The 19,558-nt window shown below is 41.9% G+C and overlaps 1 protein-coding gene across 2 annotated transcripts; it reads right to left on the reverse strand.

Moving 5' to 3' along the window:
* Positions 1-12,828: 12,828 nt before the first annotated feature.
* RND1 (Rho family GTPase 1) lies at positions 12,829-19,515 on the reverse strand. 2 transcript variants are annotated; one of them, XM_020977186.2, is made up of 5 exons: positions 19,280-19,515; positions 18,483-18,570; positions 15,658-15,767; positions 14,377-14,511; positions 12,829-13,942 (listed from the first exon to the last, which is right to left on the reverse strand). In XM_020977186.2, the coding sequence occupies exons 1-5, from the start codon at positions 19,397-19,399 to the stop codon at positions 13,697-13,699; spliced, it is 699 nt and encodes a 232-aa protein (XP_020832845.1). In that variant the 5' UTR covers positions 19,400-19,515; the 3' UTR covers positions 12,829-13,696. The 2 variants fall into 2 exon arrangements, with proteins under 2 accessions (XP_020832845.1, XP_078012911.1); XM_078156785.1 differs by lacking the exon at positions 14,377-14,511.
* Between the last annotated feature and the right edge of the window lie 43 nt (positions 19,516-19,558).

Below are 19,558 nucleotides of genomic sequence, written 5' to 3' on the forward strand. Positions count from 1 at the left end.
GGCAGAGACAATGGTTTAATTAATTTTTCAAGTACCTTAAACAACCTTATGGAATCGGGAATATGAAGCCCTAAGGCCGCGGACTAGGGGGAGCTGAGGAAGAACAATTGGAGAAGATAAAATTTGGAGCAAAGGAAATTAAATGGAAGGCATGGGGTTCTGAGAGACGAAAATAAAGAGGTATAAAAGACCGTTATATATAATAAATACAATTATATCTTATTATATATACACATATGTGTGTGTGTGTGTGTGTGTGTGTGTATCCCTACAATTTTATTGATATCTCAAAGGGCAAGAAAAAGGGGGCAGAGCTGCCAGGGTGCATATTTTCCAAGTCCCAAATGTGGAGATAGTGAATTGTATAGGAAAGGCTTCCTGGGCCTAATCTTTGATGTGTGTGGTGTCTCTGCTGTTTATCTATAGTTTTCACAGTCTCCAGCTTTGCACTCAGCTTTCAGTCTGGTTTAGGATACTACTATGCATGGATTCTCTGCTCCTTGCTCCTGTTCATTCTTATACTCCAGAGCTGGACTCCTTGCAGGTTCTCTGTTGGGCACAGCATCTTTTCGCTTTCACTCACATGCTACTACTGGAAGACATTTTGGCTGAAGAAAGATCCCCTCTTTGCACTCTAAGAGGAAAACATGAAGACCGACTTTTCTCAGAACTGGTTTGATTCACTCCTGAGCTGCTATTAAATTAAAGCTCTCTACAAGTATTATTTCATTTGACCCTTGTGATAGCCCTTGGAGGTAGATACTACAGATATTATTATGTAATTTTTACCACATTTTTGCCGTTTTATCACTGAGAAAGTCTCAAAGAGGTTAAGTTTTAATAAACTTGCCTTTTGGGATTGTTCTGTGGTGTGAACAACAGGTATTATCTTTATGATTTTAGTCTATAGCTGAAGAAAGCTTTTTATTTTAGGACATTTGGTATCCTTTTGACATTTTAATTGACCGAGAGAGTGAAAAAAGATAAAGTAGATGCCTAAAAGAGAAAGAAAAACCTGTTATTATAACTGATTAAGGCCTATTCAGATATCCTGAGAAAAAAGAACTGGGTTTTCAAGCAGCCAACTTCCTAAGATCTTTCTGAAGTTTGTTAAAATAAATCTTCACTTGGTTAGGAATCCATTTTCTTTTGATCTGAGAGATGCTATTGTAAAATGTTCTAAACTTACCCCAAAGCAGGACAGCAACCTGGCTTAAAAAGAAATCAAACGGGGCAGCTAGATGGCACAATGGATAGAGCACTGACCCTGGAGTCAGGAGGACCTGAGTTCAAAGGTGAACACTTGACACTTATTAGCTGTGTGACCCTGAGCAAGTCACTTAACCCCAATTGCCTCAAAAAAAAAATCAAACTTGTCTCCCCTCCAAACAAAGGAAAAAGAAATCAAACTCAAAAAAGTTTCAAAATTGGGTGGAGTTTCATAAAAGGGATTAAGCTCTTAGAGCTGATTCCTTGGGGTTTTTAGGCCATCAAGCAATCTTATCCTAAGGAACTGCATCCCTAAGGATCTCAGACAAACTATATGGATTGATACTGATGTGGCTGACTTCTGCCCAGCAATAATGAGAGCCTTGCTTATATATAAATCTGCCCAGTAACAGGGGGCTGTGTTGACAAGAAGACCTTGTTATTTTCTTTGTATGTGACACTAACCCCTATGGTTTATGCCCATATCCTTGAATGTTGAAAGTTAAGTTCCCTGTTTTTTGACTACATCCCGGAACTGTTCTGTAAAGTAAAGTACCCAACACACCTGCTTCTGCTTTCCTGCTTCCCCTTACACATCAGCTTCCCTTTTCCTGACATCCTTCCCTGTGGTTAACTGCCTACGTAGGAGCATGCCCCCACCTTTAGCTGAGGGTCCAACACTTGTGTATGGAAGTAAGCCTGTCTTATCTCAAATTGCTAGTGTTCCTGGGGGCAGCTAGGTGGCGCAGTGGATAGAGCGACAGCCCTGAAGTCAGGATGGACCTGAGTTCAAATGTGGCCTCAGACTAAACACTTGATGGGTACTAGCTGTGTGACCTTGGGCAAGTCACTTAACCCCAATTGCCTCACTAAAAAAAAAAATTTGCTAGTGCTCTTAAGGACTAGCCCGCTGCTTTTGCATCAATAAGGCCCTCTTGACTAGGAGAACCTCTGCCTCTTGAATTCTTTACAGATAACCGCACTCTGAACATCATCTACTTCATCAATACCACAGCAGGGCAGGCTGTCCATATCTACTTAAAGATTTATTAAAAACTAAATTAATATGGGTGAGCCCCACAAGGTGTTCTGGTGTCTTTCTAGGCGCTGCTTTTCTAGGAGTGCAACAACCATACTTCACATAGCAACTTCTATACTTGTAATGAACACAATAATAAGACAGATTTCAGTATATAAAAATGAATGATGAAAAGGCATAAATTAAGTGCATACTGTATACCAAGCACTGTGCTGCAGATACAAAAAGAAAGACAGGAATTTTCTTTCCTTCCCTCAAGGAGCTTATATTCTAATAGACAAGAAAGTACATATGAGTGGTGGTAAAGGGGGGATATATTGAATTGGAAGGCAGGGTTGGTAAAGCAGAGCCATAAGGAAATAGATTGGCATACTTTTACTGGGAGCAATGACAGAGTTGACTTGAATATGGTTCCAGAACTGGAAGGAGGAGGGGTGGTGGGGCAAAGGGTGTGTGCATGGCAGCATGTCAACTGATGAAGACATGGCCATAGGGTGAAGTAAAGCTTGACTAGATCTGGGCCTAGACGCATCAGGCAACTGAGGTGACCACAAGATGGGAATTCCAGAGGTGAAAGGCCAGTGGAACTCAGTTTAAATTTTCTCTAAGCAACTGGTCTGGCCTGTAAAGGAAAGACATCAAAACTGACTCATTAAAAACTTAAAAAAAAAAATAAGGAAAAATACCGACTCTTCTCCTGTTGATTCCTGTAGTCCCGTAACTAGAACAGCATCTACAAGGGAGATTTTGAGACTCTTTCCAATGGGCTCCTGCAAATGCAAACCCAAGATAAATCCCAGATAATTCCACAAAGTGGAATACTTCCTAGGCCCTGACTACCCTCTTCCTCCCAATTCAGCTTGCGGGTTGGATCCCTTGGGGTAGTATTATGTAGCTAGCAATATTTGTTCATTTACATTCTTCAGAGTTAGGAAGGAGAGCACTTGGAGTTAGAAGATCCTTTTAAAAAAAACTAAATCATGTACTCGTTCATCTATCAAGAAATAGGCTTCAAACTACAGCCTGGACATTATGGAAACGCTGGAGCTCAAGTTTATTAGCTCTGTCACTCACAGTGCATGGGGAGGGGCAACGAATGCCCCCAGGACTGCAGGGCTGTTGGGCCACTGATGCCTTGAAATGCCCCTGCTGACCTTGCTCTTACTTTCTACTTCATTGCCTGCCTGTAGCCATCACTGCCTCCAGTTTCAAGCTTAGCTGACATTCTGACCTAGGGCATTGCTATGCACCTTCAGAAAGAACTTGAGCCTACAATCTATGACCAGCATGGATCTTACACTTTGAGATCTTCTGGCTCCTGAGCACCAGGATCCAGGATCCAGGGGCTCAACTCCCCAGGTGAACTCCTAATGTTTGCTCTCTGCTGGTAGTGGGGTCTCTTAGGGTTATGTGCTTTTGTTGCAAGACACCATTTCCAGTAGAGAGAGAAGAGGAATTCCCTTCTCTCCTTTGTTGTACTCTGGAGGAGGTACAAAGGAAAAGATGAAGAGAACTTTTTTTTTTCTCAGAATTCACTGTCTCAGCTCACTCCAGAGTTGGCTAGCTTGTTTATTTTTGAATACAGAACGATGAACTTTATTATGTGCAATTTAGTTTTTTAAAATGTATATTAAGGCTTAACATAATAGCAACAAAATATGAACTTCCTTCTGTTGTCTTTTGTAGTATTTTTTTTATTTCATTTCTTTTTCTTTTTCTTATTTTTTTTGTGCATCACTTTCACTGCCCACCTCTTCTCCCCGAAGAGAAACCTTTCCCTGTGAAACATGGGTATAAATCAAGCAAAACAAATTCACATGTATCTAGAAAACTATGTCTCATTCAGCATATCTATTCCATCAACTCTTTGTCAAGTGGTGGGAACTATCATTATTAGTCTTCTAAACCCATAGTTGGTCACTCAAAACTGTTTTTCTTTACATTTACATTCTATTTTAGAGGCAGCTGGTGGCTAAGTGGATAGAGAGTTGGGCCTGGAATTCTAATCTAGCCCCAAATACTTCCTAGTTATAGGACCCTGGGCAAGTCACTAAAACCTGTTTGCCTCAGTTTTCTCAGTGGTAAAATGGGAATAATAAGAGCACCTCCCTGACAGGGGCTGTTGTGAGAATCAAATGAGATAATATTTGTAAAGCACATAGTAGGCACTATATCTATCAGTGCCTATTTCCTTTATATTACTTAGTAGTCATTTAAATTGTTTTCTTGCTCTGCTCATTTCACTTTGCATCAGTTCATTTGAGTCTTACTAGGTTTCTCTGAATCCATTCCTCTCATTTCTTACATCACAATTATATTCCATTATATTACTTAATACCAGAGAAAAGACAAGCAATTTTGAAATTTCTAAGAACTCCCTGTGAACTGGTCCAACCATTCTGGAGAACAGTCTAGAACTATGCCCAAAAGACTATAAAACTGTGCATACCCTTTGACTCAGCCATACCACTATGGCTATCCCCAAGAGATCAAAGAAATGGGAAAAGAACCTATTTGTAAAAAAATTATAGTAGCTCTTTTTGTGGTGGCAAAAATTGGAAATTTGGGAGGATTCTCATCAATTGAAGAATAGCTGAAGAAGTTGTGGTACATGATTGTAATGGGATACTATTGTGCTATAAAAACTGAGAAGCGGGATGGTTTCAGAAAAACTGATGCAAAGTGAAGTGAGCAGAACCAGGAGAACATTCTACATAATAACAGTAATATTGTAATGATGATCAATTGTAAATGACTTAGCTATTCTGATCAAGACAATGATCCCAGACTATTCCAAAGGATCCATGATGAAAAATGATAATCATCCCCAGAGAGAGAACTGATGAACTCTAAGTGTAGATTGAAACATACTCTTTTCACTTTATTTTTTCTTGGTTTTTTGTGTGTGTATTTTCTTTTGCAACATGGTTAATATAGAAAAATGTTTTGCATAACTCCACACGTATGATCAGTGTCACATTGCTTGCATTCTCATGTGGCAGGTGAAAAATGAAATGACTAAAGAAACAAAAGTTTGAGCTTACAAGCATTTCAGTTTATTAAGTAATGCATGCCAATTGCCTAACAAATTGGGACCAAGCCCCTTCCTCAGCTTTGGGCTGGATCCCAAATACAGAGAGAGACAGACTTTTATACATGAAAAACAATCAAATAATACCAATTAATTAAAATAAAACAATTAATGAGTATACAAATTTAGGTAATCTGATTGCTAATTGGAGGAAAGATTAGGGACTTTTCAGGTTGGGAGGGGGAGAGTAAATAGGTGCAATTGCCAGGGAAAGAAAAAAAGGTGTTCTACTTTCTCCAAGTATCTGTAAACAAAAAAACCAACCACATGGAAACAATAACTGATTGGTCAGTACAGGACTTGTTTTCAGATAAGACATATAGGTTGTTTGAGATGTATGTAAAATTGTGAAAAAACTCCTTGCATCAATCTTAGGATGTGAGTGGGTTTCTTGTCAGCATAACCTAGGTCCTTAGTTAAGGGTCTCTAAACAGCAGGTAGAGGTGGTCCATCTTCCCAGCCATGAAGGATTAGGTTCAAACAATACAATAAGGTTTTCTCTCAATTCCAACAATTGAATAGTTTTCTCACAAGACAGAAGTTAGACTAGACCCATAATTGAAAAGAAAGGAAACTGAGCTAGCTCTAGAATGGAATCACAAGATAAAGTCACCCAATTTCCAATACCACTTGCTGTTCTAATCCCCTTGATTCCCTCACTCAAGGGTTAGGAGAGAATTTGGAACTCAAATTTTAAAAAATGAATGTTAAAATTTTTTGAAATATGGCTGGGAAATATTTATCAAAATAAATAAAAATACATATTTTTTTAAAAGATATAAGAACTTTGACCAATACAATGACTAACCATGATTCCCATGGATCAGTGATGAAGCATGCTACTCAACAACCTGACGGAGAGGTAATGTGAACTCAGAGTACAGAATGAGATATATATATTTTTTGGACATGACCAATGTGGGAATCTGTTTTGTTTGAGCAAGCATATTTATTATAAGAGTTTTATTTTTCTTTCCTGTTTTTAAATGGTAGGAAGGAGTGGGAGAGAGAAAGAAAATAGATTTTTGTTCATTAAAAACCATTACATTAAAAAAAAAATCCCATACCATAAGTTGTTTATCCATTGCCCAGTTGATGGACATCTAATTTGTTTCTAGGTCTTTGCTATAGCAAAATGGGTTGCTGTAATAGTTTTTTAAAAGGATATTTAATTTTTTCCCAATAGCATGTAAAAACAATTTTTAACATTCATTTAAAAAATTTTTGAGTTCCAAATTCTCTTCTTCCCTTCCCCCTTCATTGAGAAAGCAAGCAATTTGATACAGGTTATACATGTGCAGATGTCCAAAACATATTTCCATATTAGTCATGTTGTGAAATAAAACAAAGACCAAAAAAAAAAAGCCCAACAAAGCCAAGAAAAATTAAAAAAGTTTCTTTTTTTAATTATGCTTCATTCAATCTGCATTCAGACTCTGTCAATTCTCTCTCTGGAGATAGATAGCATTTTTTTTTATCATGAGTTCTATGGAATTGTCTTGGATCATTGTATTTCTAAAAATACTTGATCACAGTTGAACACTGTGCACCATTGCTGTTACTATGTACAATGTTCTTCTGGTTCTGCTCATTTCACTTTGCATCAGTTCATATAAGTTTTTTCAGGTTTTCCTGAAAGTATCCTGCTCATCATTTCTTATAGTATTCCATTACAATCATCTACCACAACTTGTTCAGCCATTTCCCAATTGATGGATGTCCCTTCAATTTCTAATTCTTGGCCCCCACAAAAGAGCTGCTGGCATTTGGCTATAACATTCCTGAGTGTTTTCATTTTGGGATCTCTTTCAGGAAGTGATTGGTGGATTTTTTCAATTTCTATTTTACTCTCTGGTTCTAGGATATCAGGGCAGTTTCCCCTGATAATCTCTTGAAATATGATGTCTAGGTTCATTTTATGATCATGGATTTCAGATAGTCCAATAATTCTTAAATTATCTGGCCTGGATTTATTTTCCGGCCCAGTTGTTTTTCCAATGAGATATTTCACATTTTCTTCTATTTTTCATTCTTTTGATTTCATTTTATTATTTCTTGGCATCTCATGTAATCATTAGTTTCCGCTTACCCAGTTCTAATTTTTAGGGAATTATTTTCTTCAGTGAGCTTTTGTACCGCCTTTTCCATTTGGCCAATTCTACTTTTTAAGGGGTTGTTTTCTTCAGTGAATTTTTGTGCATCTTTTTCCTTTTTTTTTTGTTCTTCCTTTACCAGCTGTTGACTCTTTTTTCATGATTTTCTTGCATCACTCTCATTTCTTTTCCCAATTTTTCTTCTGCCTCTTTATTTGATTTTTAAAAAATCCTTTTTGTGCTCTTCTAGGAGTTCTTTTTGGGCCTAACACCAATTCCCATTTTTCTTTGAAGTGTCACATTTAGCCATTTTGACATTGTTGTCCTCTTCTGAGTTTTTGTTTGTTCTTCTCTGTCACCATAGTAACTTTCTAAGGTCAGATTCTTTGTTGTTATTTTTGGTTTCTGCTCATTTTCCCCAACCCATTTCTTGACTTTTAATTTTATGTTAAAGTTGGGCTGTGCTCCTAGGGTAGAGAAGGCACTGTCCCAAGCTTTTTCTTTCTTTTTTTTTTTTTGCGCTGGCTGCTGTTTTCAGAGCGAATTCTTCGGACTTGTAAGTGTTTGGTTCTTCCAAGATGGTATGATCTAAGGAGAGGGGTGGTCACTGCTCTCCTAGCCTGTGCTCTGGTCGGTGAGCAACCACAAGCACTCTTTTCCGTCCTTGACCTGTGACCAGGATCCCCACTCCCTTGTGACTGCACACTCTAGTGTGCTTAGTGCTCTTCTTCACCCTGGGACTGTGACCCAGATCTGAGACCCAGGTCCCCATTTGGGCAGTGCAACAGAGTCTTGCATCCAGTGCCAGTAAAGAGTCTCCTGTAAGCTCCTTCTGATCAGTTGTCTGGCCCCTTTGCCATCTGTGGGCTGAGAGCTCCAGGACTCTCTGTTGGTTCAATTGCCCCCAAAGGCTTGCACTGGTTTGCTGGGGCTTGGCCTCTTGTTGCCTTGACCAGGCCCCTGCTGTCCCTTCTCACCTTAGTGAGACAGACTTCTTCTATCTTGGACTGGAAAATTGTTTCACCTCATCCTTTTGTTGGTTTTGCTACTCTAGAGTTCATTTTAAGGTGTTATTTAGAAGTTGTTTGGAGGGGAATTTGGGAGAACTCAAGCAAGTTCCTGCCTTACTCTTCCATCTCCCTATAAATAGTTTTGAATATATGGGTCCTTTCCCTCTGTCTTTGGACACTTTGGGGATATACCTTGCAGCAGAAGGTAAGCTTCTTTTGAACAGAGATTATTTCATTCTTCGTCTTTTTATCTCCAGTGCCTTACACAGTAGTAGTTTGATAAATGGCTTGTTGTTTGTTGATTACTAGTGGTTTTGCTTAGTCAAAGAGTGACTTTTTAGTGACTTTTTGGCTATAAATCCAAATTGCTTTCCTGCATGTTTGGACCAATTCACATAGCTACCAAAAGTACATTCAGCTCCTCAAACAATTCTAGCTTGCTTTTACATAGGTCCAAAGAGGTGTGACTGATTTAACCAGTCATAAGAAGTTCCTTGTGTGATGCCCATGACCTTAATCTAATGTTGTTGTTATTATCTAATGACTGAGACCCTATAGTCCCCTCAAGCTAACTAAAGAACTTTACACCTAAAGCAGCCCTTTACACTGTGTAGTGTATGATAACAATTCATTGAATTTGAGCAACTTATTAATGACTAAAATAAGAAAATTTATTTCTTGGATACTTAACTTTCCTTTTATTATAATAAAAAAGAGAAATCTGTCTGGACTATTTTAGGAGTTTATTCAATTTAAATGTTTGAAATTTTATTGTTTATTGCTTGTTTTATATAGTTGTATAATTATAAATTGGTATTTTCTGAATTGAATCATAGTTCAGAAGTCTTCAGGGAAATACATTTTTATAGTAATCCTATCAGGCACCTTTTAAAAAATAATTCTCTTTGGAAGTCAATCAACTCTAATTTTTAGTTCCATTGAGGTATTAATATATCAAAGTTATATAACATGCATAGCTATATAAAAGAAGAAAGGCATTTTGCAATGGATTAACTTAATTGAAATGTAACCTGTATAATGCACTTTTAAGTAGGGTAACATCTTTGGAACCCATATTTGCTTAGTACTTTTTTTGTTTAAGGAATGTAATCATCACATGGTAAATATTACCTCTTTAAATATACATTTGATCTTTAAAAGTTTAAGGAGAGAATATTTGCATCTTAATATATTTCCACAATTTAAGACTGAATTTTTCTTTGCCAAATCCAATGTTGTTTTGGTATCAGTAAACAACTTTATGACCTTGTACCCTCTGTAGCTTTCAGGCAGTTGTGAGACCATAAAGATGTAGTCTGCTATACAAAATATTTTGGGAGGTCTAACTAGCTTCATTTTTATCAAGGACCCCTTTCATATGTATGCGGTAGATTATTCTTGTACAGATTTTATGAAGATGAGGAAATAGGTATATGGGTTAGCAGCCTTTGATGTTTGTTTTGTGGATTATTTGGAGAGAATTATGCCAGTGATTCTTTCTTCTTTTATTCTTATATCTTCCTCTCTCTGAGAATTTCTAAAAGGATCCCTTAATGTTTTCATGCCTGTGTTGCCACCAGCAGGCATACTTTTTTGTCTGTTCTAGGAGCACCTGTGACCTATACTTCCATTTAGCTGGAACTTTCTTTTCTCTTTTGGCCTTATTTATCAGGAGAATAGTAGTATTGATATGGTTTGGTTCTTCAAATAGTATGTCAATTCATTGGCCATAACAGTGATCGTACATATAGAGTCTGTAACAACTGTATGAAACTTAGCATTCTCCGCCCTCTGTTCTGGTACTCCACCAGTCACTGTCAGATCAGAAGAGGGCCTTTTAAAAAACTTTCCTTTCTTCCTTTGGTTGCGATGGCCTGTTGGTGTAGGCTAGATCAATACTCACATAGCAGATCCAGACATTCCAGGATGGTAGACCTATCCAGAGTTTATACTTAGCTGATGTACTCTTTGAGAAGTAAGAGTCACCTCCAGGCCACAATGAGGTATTGGAGTAGAACTTTTGGAGGAAAAAGCCAAATTCAATAAATTAAGAACATTTAGGATTATCTGAATACATTTAAATCTATTATATAAAATAATATTATGAACAAAATCATAACAAATATATTTTCTATGTTCTTAAACTAAGGAAGTAACAGCTAAAAATAAGTGCATCATTTTGTATTTTAATTCCTTCCCCCAAAAGTCTACTTCTTCTTCTTTCCCACTTAAGAGAAAATTTTTGCTATTTCCATTTCTTCAGCTTTTATGAAATTTTATTTCTAACTATTTGTGTTGTGAGTGGAGGGCTTCCCACTCCGTGTAAACTCCCTGAGGATGGAAACTTGGCTCTACTACTATAGATCCTACTTTCCCATTTCCCCTCCCTCTAATATAAGTTCAGCATAGCACTGTGGAAAAGAGCACTCACTCTGCATGGGATTTGGGTTTAAATTCTGCCTCTGGGGCTTACTACTTGTGTGACCTTGAACAAGTCACTTAAACAGAGAAAGCCCCAGTTTTCTTATCAGTAAAATGAGAGTGTTGGGCTTAGATGGCTTCTGAGATCCTTTCCACCTTAAAAGAGATGGTCCTGTGTTAAGTGACTCGCCCGTGGGGCACAGATATCTAAGTGTTAAGGTGGAATTTGCACCCGAGGTTTCTTTCACTCTGCAGCCATGACTCTGAGGTGTCTTCTTCCTCTTTGAAGGCACCTGTTGGGCAGCCCAGACCACCCAGGAATAGTCAGCTCCAATGAGGATCAAAACAGAATCAAGCTGACAATTTCACGACAACTATTTATCCCTCCCAGGTATAGTAAAGTTACAATAACGCTAAAACCAGGGCCATAACCACCCTGATGAACTGTACCATAAAGGAGATAACAGAGTCAAAGCTAAGCTGAGCATTTGTCCTCCTACACTTATCACCTACTTGGTGCCCCTAAACTATTTCTGATCCCCCATTTGTACAGAATTTCTATATACAAAACTATCCAGAGTCCAGGGCAGCCCAGTCACAGGGCTCCATCTCACCCCTAGTCCAAAGTGACTTGACATGAGACATAGCTCATTAACTTTTCATTCCTCTCACAACCCTGCAGCCTAAAGGGCTTCCAGAAGGGTGTAATTACTCTAATGAACCAGTAGAGGGCGCCTTTGTTAGGATAAAGTCTGGTCAGACTTCATACCTGTGGGTTAAGATGACCAAAGCTGGCCTTGGAGGGCAGTAAGAGCTTGCAGGTACCAGGATGAAGGGACCGAGGGAGCCAGCCCACAGGAGGTGGATGACAAGAGAGGCAGGGGGGGGAGTAAGGAGGAGAGAAAGCAGTATTCTCTTTAATGGTCCATGGTCCATATTTGATTGTGCAGAAACATGATTTTTTTTAAAAGGGAAAATAGGTGTAAGTAACCATTCAGGAACATAGAGATCCTACCCATCCCAAGCAGAAATACGCCTTCCCCCCAATACTGTAAAAATAAACTGCCGCATGCCAATTTCTTCTATGCCACTGGTGCTCAGAGATGGTCAAGGTTTCTGCTTTATGATGACTAGGAATGTCAGTCCTAGGGCTGCAACTGCCCGCTCCTAGAGCTTAGGCAAGACCAGAACCATGACTCGTCTCATTTCTCATCCATACCAAGAACCGATGTTAAGAATAAAGTGCTTAGTCCTTACAGTCATGGCTGAGCCATGGCTTTATCTCTATACCCCCAGGAACAGAGTATAGAACTGTTCTGCCCTTCCTCAGTCAGTCAATAAATATTTAATATTAAGCACATGTTATAGGCCAGGCACTGTGCTAAACGCTGGGGATAAAGGCTTAGCACAGTGCCTGGCATATAGTAGTCACTTAATAAATATTTATTGAATGAGTTGTTGGATGCAAAAAGAGGCAAAAGATAGTCCCTGCCCTCAAGGAGCTCACAATCTAACGGGGGAGGCAACAAGCAAGCTATATGCGGGATAAACAAGAAATAATTAACAGAGGGAAGGCACTGGAATTAAGAGAGGTTGGGAAAACCTTCCTGTAGAAGGTGGGATTTTAGCTGGGACTTAAAGGAAGCCAAGGAGCCATTAGGTAGAGGTGAGGAGGGACAGCAATGGATATCAAACACTTTGCAAGGGGAAAATAATACAAGACTTCTGCTAGTGCAGTAATTCTTGCTAAGAAGGGCAGGCAGGAGTGGGGAGGAGTGAGAAGGAAGGTGAATTTTCTAATAAGATTAAGTTGGGTAGTGTCTAGCCACTTAGAGAGGAAGGTCCCTAGACCAGCTACCTCCCTTTCCTCCAGAGAACCATTTGAGGGAAACAGCAAGGAGGATGGGGAGATTATTAAAGGGTCAGTCAATGTAGGGCAAAGAAAGTCACCAAGAAAACTGAGCCTGATTTCGTATGTTATATTTTTCATTAATAAATAAGTTTTCTTTAAACACAGAACATGTAACAGAGTGAAACACTCCCCTGTCCCTCCCCCCAACTAACCAACTCCAAAGACAAAAGGCTATAAAACAAATTCCACCTGTGCTGCCCCTGCAGAGGGCTGAGAAAACTTGTGCCCCCGCCTGCCCCTGTCCCTGGCAGCATGCCCCCGCCTCATGCTCTGGCAGGAGAAGGGGGTCAAGGCTTCTCCCTTGGGCCCTGGGGACTTGGGTGAGAAGCATATGGATGTTTAATGTCACATCTACATGAGACATGGGCTGTGCAAAGAGATGAGTTTCTTTCTCAATGGCTCTGACTAAACCTTTGCCCTTCTGACTTCATTTAGGAAGCACCCAAGCTAAGCTGCCAGGGCAGACCCCTCTGCTGCCTACTCTGTGCATCCCCACTCCCCGGCTGTCTCCTGGGAGGGGAACTGGGGAGCTGGCCTTCCTTATCTGCCTCCCGGACTTGCATGGAAACACTGCATGGAAGATGCTGAAGATGGAGGCACCTGGCCCTGGGCCCATGAGGCCAGAGTACCTCCTGCACCCCCCATACTTTTTCTTCCTCCCGGCAGGGGGCATTGGAGTAAACTGGCCCCCTCTGTGACTCTATTGCCTGGCCTGGGGTGTGATGATTCTCCCTCCGTACCAGATCCTTGTCCTGGGCCCGTACCGTCCCTGTCACTTTCTAAGCCCTCACCTTGGCTATCTGAAAAAACTCATGTCTGGTGTCCTAAAATGTCTCATCCTCCCTCTCCCCTTGCCTCCTCTCCCTAGGAGAGGAAGTGGGAGGAAATGGGAGGTAACCCCCCCACCCCCAGACCTTCCCTTCACATAATAGAACAGCTTTTGGCTTTTTCCTTCTTGAAGGTAGAAGAGATGAGTTCAGATCTGCTGGGAAGATGCAGAAGTCGTTTGGAGAGGCTGCGCACTGGGCTCTTGGGTGGGAGGGCACTGCCCTTGTTCAGGCACACCATCGAAGCTGTCCGGAAAATGCTGTGGACGCTCTTTTCAGATGTAAAGGCTGAACATTCCAGGTAAATCTGAGCACCTAGTTGCTTGGCTGTGGCACAACCCTGTGGAGAGGTGAATATTCTAGCATCCCCAAATTGTTCAATACTGTCTTGTCCATGTGAAGCAGCCCTCGGAGGGCTTTACCCTAAATTTCCTCCTGCTCCAGGACCAGTGGTAACCGAGAGCAGTCCAGATTCCTTTTCTAATAATACAAAAGAACAACTCAGCTGTTTTCTTGTGAAATTTGTTTACACTAAACAGATGTTTATTGCCCATGCAGGGGACTGATTTGTAGACCATAGCTATCCCACCACCTTCCATCTTCTAAATAGCTGCTATTTATATCTGAATCTCTGCTATTTTTATCTAAAGGCAGCAGGTAAAGTACTCCAGGGAGAGGTCACACTGCTTCCAAGATGTCTTACTTATCAGCAATCCCATATACTGTGGCAACCCTCTTACTACAGCCAGCCCCCTACAACACACATACACACACCTGTTCATGGGAAATAGGTGCCTGCTTTTGGTGGGACAGTTCCATCAGTGTGCTCAGGTCCGTCCTTAAATCTGTCTTACAGCCAATGAGCAGCACACGGGTGCTGGGACAATAATCTAGAATCTCTATCTTCCACTGAAGGACGAGGCAGGCAGAGAAGAGAGGAAGAGAAGGAAATAAGTATTTATTAAGCCCCTACTATGTGCCAGGCACTATGCTAAGTATAAATATCATAAATGAGAAGACCAAGGAATGAGGCAGAACTAAGAGAACTGATAATGGAAGTTTTATGTCACCAAGCTCATCAGACCCTCCATCAGACCCACAGGTATCACCATGCTTAATATGCAATCATGAGTCATTATCTATGCCATGCTACCTCCCAAGAGGCTTCTCATACCACAGATATGTTCATCCAGGAGGCCTACTTCCCTTTTCTCCTCAATCCTCCAGCAGAGAATTGGGCCACAGGCCTACTACCATGACTCACTCCCTGCCTCCCTTTTTATCTATACAAGGGCTTCTGACCACTGGGTTCTATTACTTCCTGGAGAAAACAGGGAATGGGAGTGGGGAGTAGGGATAGGGAAATGGAAAAAAAGAAATGACCTACCCAAGGTATCTGTAGTTATAGTAGGCCTTAAAGGGGACCCTAGCCTGATTCAAAAGTACCAGGAAATAGAGGTCCTATGACCTACCCACAAAACCGAAGCCAAGAAAAGGTTCTGTGACCTCCTTAGGTACGGTAGCTCCCTATTGGAGAAAGTTCATTTCAGTGATATCTCCAGGGAATGGGGATGTATCCCTTCCCACTTATCAGAGGATCCAAGCCAAGCACCCAAGAAAAGAACCCTAAAGCTGAGGATAAGCAGTTCCCAAGGATATGCTAGAGAACAAGTAATCTGTGTTTCCTTGGCAAAGGAAAAAAAAAAGTGAGCACTTCAGTAACAGATTTAAGCTTCAGAAGAAAATACTTCCAAATCGGTACCTACGAATATGATTTTACTGCCTACTCTGTGACCCCCTTACTGAGAAGTTCCCATGGTCTCTTACCCCATTCCGTCCCTCTATTGACATCAGTTTGCTAAGCCTCTGTAATGGAAAGATCACTGAATTGACAATCGGGAGACCTGGATTTTCATTTCAACTTCCCTCCTTAGGCAGGGCAACTTTACTCATTTAGGGCTCCCTCATCATCTTAAAAAAAGGGTGGGGGAGCTGGATTGGAAGATCTCTCAGGTTCTTTCCAGCTCTAATATCCTAGGATTCTTGGAGTCTCACCTTTTTGAGCGCACTGTCCAGAGTCTCAGGACGGCTGACGTCAAAGCACAGCAATACTGCATCTGAATCGCTGTAGCAGAGTGGACGGACATTGTCATAGTAGGGAGAACCTGGTGGTGGGAAGGGAAAGGAAGAGAGGGAAGAAGAGTCAGTGTATTCAGGGGATTTCTGTCAATGCCTCTCCCACCGCTATCATAACCAGCATCAGAGCAGAGGACTCTTCTTGTAGGTAGACTGCCCCTTCCCCCCAAAAAAATCCTTTCCCTTTCTACACTGAGAGGACCTTCAGGCAATACCTTTTCTTTGCCCCCATCTGCTGATCTGTTCCCCTCCCCCCTTGTCTTCCCAGAGCAGTTAAGCTAGTCCTTTATAAAAATGTAAAGGAAGAAGCAGGGGGGCAGAGGGCTCTGAGGAATGAGGGAAGATCAATAGCCTTTGTCCCCCATATCCAATAGAGCCTAGAGTATAAGAAGAGATGAAAGGAGGGAGAGAAAAAGAAAGAAAAATCTGACCCTGTCTGAGGCTTCTTTAATTTCAGCCGTATATTTGGTGCTAAAATTCAGCTAGTTTCTTCACAGTACACCATGTCACCAAGCCCAGGGCTTGTAAAGGGCCCAATCTATTTCTATAGTCTATTCAGTGCTCATCCATCTCACCCTCCCTCCATTCCAGTGTCTCCCCCTTTAGGAAATGGCTCTACTGGTTATATAACAAGCTACCCAGCTGCCATACCACAGGGTCAACACTGTGGAAGTTGTGACATGAAGGGGGAAAGGGAAGAAGGGAGAGTCCTAAGTCTCCAGTACCTCCATCCGTAACTTCTGAAATCCCCTCACACCAGAAAAGGATAAGATAAATAACCAGCATATAGATTAAACACGCTAAGGCCAACAGCTGCCCAGATGTGGATGGCAGAGAAGGGGTCCTATGGGAAGGGGGTGAGCTGTTAGCCTGGGTGGTCCAACATGGGAGAACACTAGGGACCAGGCCAGCCTACCCATTTCCTCCCCAGGAGAAGGAACAGCATCAGCTTTGGAACCCAGACACTCCGTGCTGAGAATAGCAAGCAGCCTTTCTCTCTGCACCCGCAATTACCATGGAAACTGGGGGGAATCCAAGCTTATGACAGGAGCTGAGAAAAGGGGAGAAAGGACGACAACCCTCTCCCCTGCACCACCGCCCCCTTTTGAAGTAGGGTCATATCATTATTGCAGCACTAGGAAAAGGAGAACATTATGGTACAAAGGGAGTGGTGGAGGTATGGGGGGTGGACTGAAAGCAATACCTCCATTTTGGCTTCAATCAGACCCCCTCATCCAGGTCTGACAAGTAAATCATCAGAACAGGTCTTTGCTTCAAACCCCTGCCCTCAATATGGACTATCTCTGTCCCACAGCCTTCTATGTTATATTTTCGTTCCTCATGAATACCCAGCTGAGAGAGGAAATTTGAGGACTGTTGCGGGGGGTGGTACATTTTCTATTTTTTTCAGGAGCCTGAGGAAAAGGATGAAAATTCCTCTTCTCCACTGCTATGTATAGAGAACCTAGAGCTGCAGTCAGAGTCCCGGAGGGGGTGTGAGAGGAGGTGCTGAAGATGCACAACCCAGACCTGCAGCCCCTCTGCATTTCAGGTCAGCTGGGAGTAGGCAAAAGGGAGTATACAACAGTGCCAAGCTCCCTATCTGGACCACCTGCCACCTTTCCCATTTATTCCTCACTCTGAGAAGCTGCCTGGGGAGAGACTATACAATAGAGCTTTGGGTGAGTAGGGCATTATATTTCTGTAACAGGAGACTGTCTGACAGAGTTCCCCTTTAAACTCAGCCTGAATAAGCACTTAGGGGGAGGGAAGGGGAAAGGAGGCAAAAAGATTTTTTTCTCCTCTACTCCTTGTTTTTAATCCCTAATCATGGACCTAGGCCCAGTTTGGAAAAAGGAAACAGACATTGAGTCGTTCAGAAATTTGGGATGGTCAGAAGCAAAGCAAAGGTTTTTCTAGCGCAGAGGACATGGCTCTTAAAATCTGTGATGGGGCTGCAAAGACGTCATTTCTCCACATTCTGGGAAAACAGGGTGTCTGCTTTTGTCCCCCCCCTTCAGTAAGTGACATCTTTAGAGCCACCCCCTCCCTTCACTAGCCACTGTTCAGAAAGGAGCTCTGTACATTAAATATACACTATTTCCTCACCCTCCCAAACACCAGATAATGCATCTCCTCATCCATGAGCTGCAGTAGCTATGCTGTGTTATACTGTCACTGCTGCCATCCTTGAAATGGAATATGGGAAGAATAAAACCAGACATAAAACACACACACACACACACACACACACACACACACACACACACACGCACACACACACACTCCCAGTTAACATTACCAACCTACTTCTCCCAATCTAATTTCCTACCCTGCACCTCTAGCAAGCTAGTTCCCTTTTTAAAAATCATAACTATCTCCTAAAATAGTTCATTCTATCTGTTATTTAGTTTGGTGGGGAGGGAGGAAGAAGAGAGATGGAAATGTCATATCTGAATGCTACAACCCTTGACCTGCTATGTCTAGCCTGCCCAGGTTATATAGTACCAACATAGGCTCTGTCAGTTAGCTGATCTTCAGCCCTAGAACTCTCTGGGGTTTGCCAACTTTGCATTCCCAAGGCCATCCAGTTGGCATGACTGTTCCCCTCTTGCTGAGTGAAAGCCAAAACCAACATCCTTTCTTCTCTCTATTCCCTAACCCTACTAAAGGGAGGACATCTCCAAAGAGAAAACAGCTGCTACAGGTAGGGTCAGAAGAACATTTGGGAATAGTGTTCTTACCTGAGGTGTCCCAGAGACTGAGCTCTACCCTTTGCTCCTCTGTCTCCAGACAGGCTGTATAATTCTCAAATACAGTAGGCACATAAGTCTGTGGGATAAGAAAAGGAAGAAACAGCCACTATCATACCCTTGCCCAAGGCTCTTTTGCTTCCCAATCCTTCAGCTGAGCCTCTATGGGCAGTGCCACTCACTCTACCGCCTTCCTGGAATGTCAGGTGATATGAGAGTCAAGGGAATCCCAGGTGAACAGGCATACTGTTCAATATACCTAAAATACAGGATCAGCCCTTGGCCCAGAGAGATAGTCAAATATACTTATTCTCCTTCATTCCATTTCCCCATTTTAGGGGTGGGAACCCAATTCTATTTTCCCCATCTGCATACAATTCTCCACACAACAAGGGAACAGTAGAAACTACACAACAGAAGCCTGGTTGGGGAGTTGCTCATGATCAGAACCCTTAGAAGGGAAGGGGTGGGTTTCAAGAGGAAAATCTAGATTTTAAAATATAAAAAAATTCCTTCGGACTCCTTTCCAGAGCCTGGGAGAGCCTGGGGAAGGGAGAAGAGGTGCGAAAGAAGCAATGCAGAGGCTCCTCTGTGCGATGAGGGCTAATGATAAAGAGGACAAGAATGAGACCTGCAGAATGACAGAAGCTGGACAGGTCCCAGGGGGACCTCGTCTCGAGCGCTCAGCGGTAAGTGGGTCGTAGCTGGCTTCAGAAAGCACCAGGGTTCTATTCGGGCTGGCCAGGAAGGGAGGGGGTGGTGGGCACTCTCTCCATCAGGCAGCTCACCTCGGGGTAGCAGTCCTTAGCTAGCACCTGTAACATCGCTGTCTTCCCACATTGCACGTCCCCTACCAGAACCAGTTTACATCTGGCCACAGCCGGCTGGGGGGCCCGTCTCTCCTTCATGGTGTCCTCGGCTTCCAGTGGGACACAGATTTGAACAAGGAAAGGGGATTCTCAAACGAGAGCTCAAAACCCGACCCACACCACTCCCCTACCTCCCTCCAACTGCTGAAGAGGCTGGTTTGGCCACTTTATATCCTGACGGTTCAGCCTATCATGGGA

Source organism: Phascolarctos cinereus, unplaced genomic scaffold, assembly GCF_003287225.1.
Source record: "Phascolarctos cinereus isolate Bilbo 61053 unplaced genomic scaffold, phaCin_HiC Scaffold_1;HRSCAF=81, whole genome shotgun sequence".
NCBI classification, from domain to species: domain Eukaryota; kingdom Metazoa; phylum Chordata; class Mammalia; order Diprotodontia; family Phascolarctidae; genus Phascolarctos; species Phascolarctos cinereus.

Coding starts and splice junctions, on each gene's coding strand:
- RND1 (XM_020977186.2), bottom strand. CDS start 19,399: ATGAAGGAGAGACGGGCCCCCCAGCCGGCTGTGGCCAGATGTAAACTG. Junction 18,571..19,279: donor CTAAGGACTGCTACCCCGAG/GTGAGCTGCCTG, acceptor CTTATCCCACAG/ACTTATGTGCCTACTGTATT. Junction 15,768..18,482: donor CAGTCTCTGGGACACCTCAG/GTAAGAACACTA, acceptor TCCCACCACCAG/GTTCTCCCTACTATGACAAT.